The sequence below is a fragment of the Perkinsus marinus genome (genome assembly GCF_000006405.1).
Source record: "Perkinsus marinus ATCC 50983 genomic scaffold scf_1104296955950, whole genome shotgun sequence".
Classification (NCBI taxonomy): domain Eukaryota; phylum Perkinsozoa; order Perkinsida; family Perkinsidae; genus Perkinsus; species Perkinsus marinus.
Window position 1 is genome coordinate 1 of NW_003207639.1, and position 1,036 is coordinate 1,036.

At 51.2% G+C, this 1,036-nt stretch overlaps 1 protein-coding gene across 1 annotated transcript; it reads right to left on the reverse strand.

Annotated features, from left to right (window-relative positions):
• Positions 1-99: 99 nt before the first annotated feature.
• Pmar_PMAR010478 (hypothetical protein) lies at positions 100-802 on the reverse strand (the record flags this gene model as incomplete). The annotated part of the gene is made up of 4 exons (XM_002775326.1): positions 100-195; positions 429-535; positions 579-661; positions 710-802. Coding segments are annotated over 4 exons (379 nt in total), but the record flags the coding sequence as incomplete, so codon positions are not given.
• Between the last annotated feature and the right edge of the window lie 234 nt (positions 803-1,036).

Genomic DNA, 1,036 nt, shown 5'->3' on the forward strand with positions numbered 1-1,036 from the left:
CTACCCAGTGATGGCCCATGGGATGTACCATTCCCCACCTGGCAGTAGATGGACCTGAATAGAGGACCACAAGAGGCGGCACATCGGACAGTCGGATCCTCACTCATCGTCGATGGCTCCTCCGGCATCCCAGATGGCTCCTCCTCCGACGTCTAGATCTATGGTATGTATGAGACGGCCCTCGGCGGCTATGACCTACAGCAATTCACCATACTGTGCTTTGCAACGACTCTAGTGAAATCTTGGGGGAGGGGAGGATTTCCTGATGCCTTCGGAGCGTACCTCTCCTGAAGCAGTTGATAATATGCACGAGCTTGTCGTACAAATAACGTGCAAAGCTTGTACGGGACCCCTCGGCATGGGATGGTGTCGCTGAGTCGGCACACTAAACGGAAGATCTATGGCGCTTAGTCTTCACCCCCTGCTACCTGATGATCGTGAGATGGAGACAAGAGAGGACTAGAGGGCCTGTAACCATAAAGGGCTTGTCTTATATCAGGATGACCCGCTGAGTCGCCAACGAAGGCTAGTGAACCTACTATGTGATAACAACACAAGTGGGGGGGACTTCGTACTACTAGTAGTTTCCTCATCAAGTTGTAGGAATTTTGACACGACTAGCTTCCACACCGCCTGGTCCGAGGAGAAGGAGAGGAGATACCTGAACACACAAACAATACGACAAACACAGTGCGGGAGTAGTCCACACCAAACGAACAGTTCAAGCTCTCTGCAATGCTCCTCCACCATACTCTTATCATTGTAGAAAGTCGATGCCTCCAGAGAGGGCGGTAGTGGGTACCTGTACCCAACACAGTTGTCCCCGTGACAATCGGCGACGACCTACGGTGGGGGCCTGCCAGTGGAGCCCTCAAATTTAGTGGCTAGGGCCGCGAACTCATTGTAGTGCCGGCATACATCGTATCTGTTATTCAGTGAGACATACTATAGCCAAGAATGATATTGACTATACTCTAAGTTCGTCCTTCCTGTGTTGGTAGTAGTGATGACATGAATACAATAGCACGACGACACA